This window comes from Piliocolobus tephrosceles, chromosome 20 (assembly GCF_002776525.5).
Source record: "Piliocolobus tephrosceles isolate RC106 chromosome 20, ASM277652v3, whole genome shotgun sequence".
Lineage (NCBI taxonomy): Eukaryota > Metazoa > Chordata > Mammalia > Primates > Cercopithecidae > Piliocolobus > Piliocolobus tephrosceles.
In genome coordinates this window covers 35,087,803-35,091,569 of record NC_045453.1, presented here as the reverse complement: position 1 = coordinate 35,091,569, position 3,767 = coordinate 35,087,803, and the positions used below count along the sequence as shown (strand labels likewise).

General features: G+C 54.7%; 1 protein-coding gene across 1 annotated transcript in view; it reads left to right on the top strand.

Moving 5' to 3' along the window:
• The window catches only part of LOC111520480 (laminin subunit alpha-5), a 59,471-nt gene that overhangs the window by 32,012 nt on the left and 23,692 nt on the right, over positions 1 to 3,767 (top strand). Inside the window, exons 8-12 of the mRNA XM_026447236.1 lie at positions 1,149 to 1,264; positions 1,378 to 1,496; positions 1,582 to 1,672; positions 1,994 to 2,128; positions 2,330 to 2,389. Of these exons, the coding sequence (XP_026303021.1) occupies positions 1,149 to 1,264; positions 1,378 to 1,496; positions 1,582 to 1,672; positions 1,994 to 2,128; positions 2,330 to 2,389 (521 nt within the window). The remainder of the gene's footprint in view (positions 1 to 1,148; positions 1,265 to 1,377; positions 1,497 to 1,581; positions 1,673 to 1,993; positions 2,129 to 2,329; positions 2,390 to 3,767) is intronic.

Sequence of the window (3,767 nt, the reverse complement as noted above, 5' to 3'; positions counted from 1 at the left end):
GCCTCCCAAAGTGCTGGGATTACAGGCGTGAGCCACTGTGCCCGGCCATGTGTTCATTATTAATTAAAGACCATCCTTGGCCATTCTTTCTCTCTGACTGTTGGCTCCCTTTCCTAGCTCTTCTTCCCTGGAGTCCCAATTAGATACAGGTTTCCTTCATCATAATTTCTTCTGGTTTCCTTCTCATAGTTTCTATTTCCTCTCTCTTTATTTTCTGAGTTGTCTTCTAGATGGCTTCTTTAGCTCCTTTTCCACTTCACTAAATTTCTCTTCCACTGTGTCTGGTCTGCTGTTTAGCCCATCCATTGAGTCTTTAATTTTATAGTTTCATTTTTCATATCTAGAAGTTCTGATTGGTTCTTTTTCACATCTGCCTGTTTTCCATAGTGTTTTTTTTTTTATTGTTTTATATATCTTTTTTATTTTATTTTTTGAGACAGAGTATCACACTGTCACCCAGGCTGGAGTGCAGTGGCACGATCTCGGCTTGCTGCAAGCTCCATTCTCCTGCCTCAGCCTCCCAAGTAGCTGGGACTACAGGCGCCGCCACCTTGCCCGGCTAATTTTTTTTTTTTTTTTTAGTAGAGATGGGGTTTCACTTTGTTAGCCAGATGGTCTTGAACTCCTGACCTTGTGATCTGCCCGCCTCGGCCTCCCAAAGTGCTGGGATTACAGGCGTGAGCCACCGTGCCCAGCCTATGTTTTAGATTTCTTTATGACCATTTTTAACGTTTTTCTCCGGATTCTACTAGATGACTCTGTTTTGTGAGGTTCTCAGGGCTCTTTTTGCTGACCTGCCACATTGTTTCTCTGCAAGATCTTTAGCAGGGTTTGTCTCTGTGCTTCTGGTGTGCCCTGGGATTGGGCCCTGCACAGCTCCTGCCACCGTGAGACCCTGTCCTCCACCGCCTCTTTCCCTGTGTGCATTACCCCAGCCTGGGAGAGTTGCGCTGGAGCCACTGGCTGGGGGATGCTGAGTCTGGGCGAGCGCTTGCTGCCTGACAGCTGGAGAAACAGAGCAGCGGGGGGCCATGTCCCTTCGGCAAGCCAGGCCTTCGAGGGGATCCCAGGCCCCTGTGGGGAAGGGACTAAGCACCTGCCCCCTGCCTCCAGGATGGGCCTGAGCCCCCCTCCTGTGTACCCCACAGGCTGCAGTGCACCTGCCAGCACAACACCTGCGGGGGCACCTGCGACCGCTGCTGCCCCGGCTTCAACCAGCAGCCGTGGAAGCCTGCGACTGCCAACAGTGCCAATGAGTGCCAGTGTGAGTACCTCCTCCCACACCTGCGTGTCCTGCCCACACCCTGACCCATGAGAGTGCCCTGGTGCCTGGGCCCGTGGAGGCATATGCCGACAGCCGCTCTCCCCTCTCTCTAGCCTGTAACTGCCACGGCCACGCCACTGACTGTTACTACGACCCTGAGGTGGACCGGCGCCATGCCAGCCAGAGCCTGGATGGCACCTATCAGGGCGGGGGTGTCTGTATCGACTGCCAGGTGAGCTGGGCTAGAGGGCGGGGGATGGGCTGGCCCTGAGGCGAGGCAGGGACCTCCCTGGACTCAATGGCCCTTGCACCCCCAGCACCACACCACCGGCGTCAACTGTGAGCGCTGCCTGCCTGGCTTCTACCGCTCTCCCGACCACCCGCTTGACTCGCCCCACGTCTGCCGCCGTGAGTGGGGCTCAGCTGGGCGAGTGTCCTGGGTCTCAGGGTCTGCCCGGAAAGAGGCGTTCTTGGGCCTTTGGGCTGCTTTGGAGGGGATGTCCTGAGCTTCCAGGCCAGCCCAGGAAGGAGCCTCCCAGGCCACGGGGCGGGTCCCCAGCCCTCATGTTCCCCCAGGGGGCCTGGCTGCAGCCCTCATGTCCCCCCAGGGGGCCTGGCTGCAGCCCTCATCCCCACGGCCCTGGCGGGGAGGTAGAGACTGCCCCATCTTGGAGCCCACTCCTTGGGTCCTGGTAGCTCCAGGCTTACCCGGCTCCTGCCCCTGCCCAGGCTGCAACTGCGAGTCCAACTTCACGGATGGCACCTGCGAGGACCTGACGGGTCGCTGCTACTGCCGGCCCAACTTTTCCGGGGAGCGGTGTGACGTGTGTGCCGATGGCTTCATGGGCTTCCCAAGTTGCTACCGTGAGCACCTGCCAGGGCGTCTGGACAGACACCACTGCCTGCTGGACTCCAGGAGCCCTGCGGAGGGTGGAGGTTTCCCTGGGATGGACCCTGTTGTCCTGCCTGCATCTCCGATTGTGCTGAGAGACCAAGGGTGGCAGGGGGCGTGGGGTACTGGGGTTCTAAGCAGACCTGGCCAACACGCGTGTCTCTTCCCCTCAGCGACGCCCTCGTCCTCCAATGACACCAGGGAGCAGGTGCTGCCGGCCGGCCAGATTGTGAGTAAGTGTCCTTGAGGCCCCCAGGCCCCTGGCCTGTCCTGGAGCCATGGGGCAGCCTCACAGGAAGTTTCTGGAGAAAAGGAGGATTGTCATTTGGTCACTTTAGTTTTGGTTTATTTCTTCTTATGCAAATTATGCATATTCACACTGGAAAACTTTCAGAAATAGAGGTAGGCATAAAGCCAAAGGAAAAAGTTAGTCTGGGCAACATGGTGAAACCCTGTCTCTACAGAAAATACAAAAATTAGCTGGGCATGGTGGTGTGTGTCTGTAGTTTGAGCTACTCTGGAGACTGAGGTGGGAGGATTGCTTGAGCCTGGAAGGCTGAGGCTGCAGGGAGCCATGATCACACCACAGCACTCCAGCCTGGGCAACAAAGTGAGACCTTGTCTCAAAAAAGAAAATTGGTGGCCGGGCGCGGTGGCTTACACCTGTAATCCCAGCACTTTGGGAGGCCAAGGCAGGTAGATCACCTGAGGTCAGGAGTTCAAGGCCAGCCTGGCCAACATGGTGAAACCCTGTCTCTACTAGCAGGGCATGGTGGTGAGCACCTGTAATCCCAGCTACTTGGGAGGCTGAGGCAGGAAAATTGCTTGAAACCGGGAGGCGGAGGTTGCAGTGAGCCGAGATCGCACCACTGCACCCCAGCCTGGGCAACAGAGCAAAACTCCATCTCAAAAAAAAAAAAAAAAAAAGTTATCCACAATTCCACCACCTTTGCACAGCGCCTGAATGCTCTCTGTACACAAGCATTTCTCTTTCACAAGCGTCGTCATGCGCTCTGTACCCTGTCCTATGATTACGTCCCAGCCACAATCCTGTAAACACATTGTCTTATGGTCCGTTTCATAGGGACTAATTAAGTATTTAAACAACCCCCAGTGGTTAGAAATCTAGGTTCTGTTTTTAAAAAATAATGCTGTGATAAAGCATTATTAAGATGAGGTAGAAAACTGACCGGGCACAGTGGCTCACACCTGTAATCCCAGCGCTATGGGAGGCCGAGGCAGATGGATCACCTGAGGTCAGGAGTTCAACACCAACCTGACCAACATGGTGAAACCCTGTCTCTACTAAAAATACAAAAATTAGCCAGGCATGGTGGTGCGTGCCTGTAATCCCAGCTACTTGGGGGGCTGAGGCAGGAGAATCACTTGAACCTGGTTGCAGTGAGCTGAGATCCACCATTGCACTACAGCCTGGGTGACAGAGCAAGACTCCATCTCAAAAAATAAATTAAAAAAAAAAAGGCTGGGTGTGGTGGCTCACGCCTGTAATCCCAGCACTTTGGGAGGCCGAGGCGGGCAGATCACGAGGTCAAGAGATCGAGACCATCCTGGCTAACACAGTGAAACCCCGTCTCTACTAAAAATATGAAA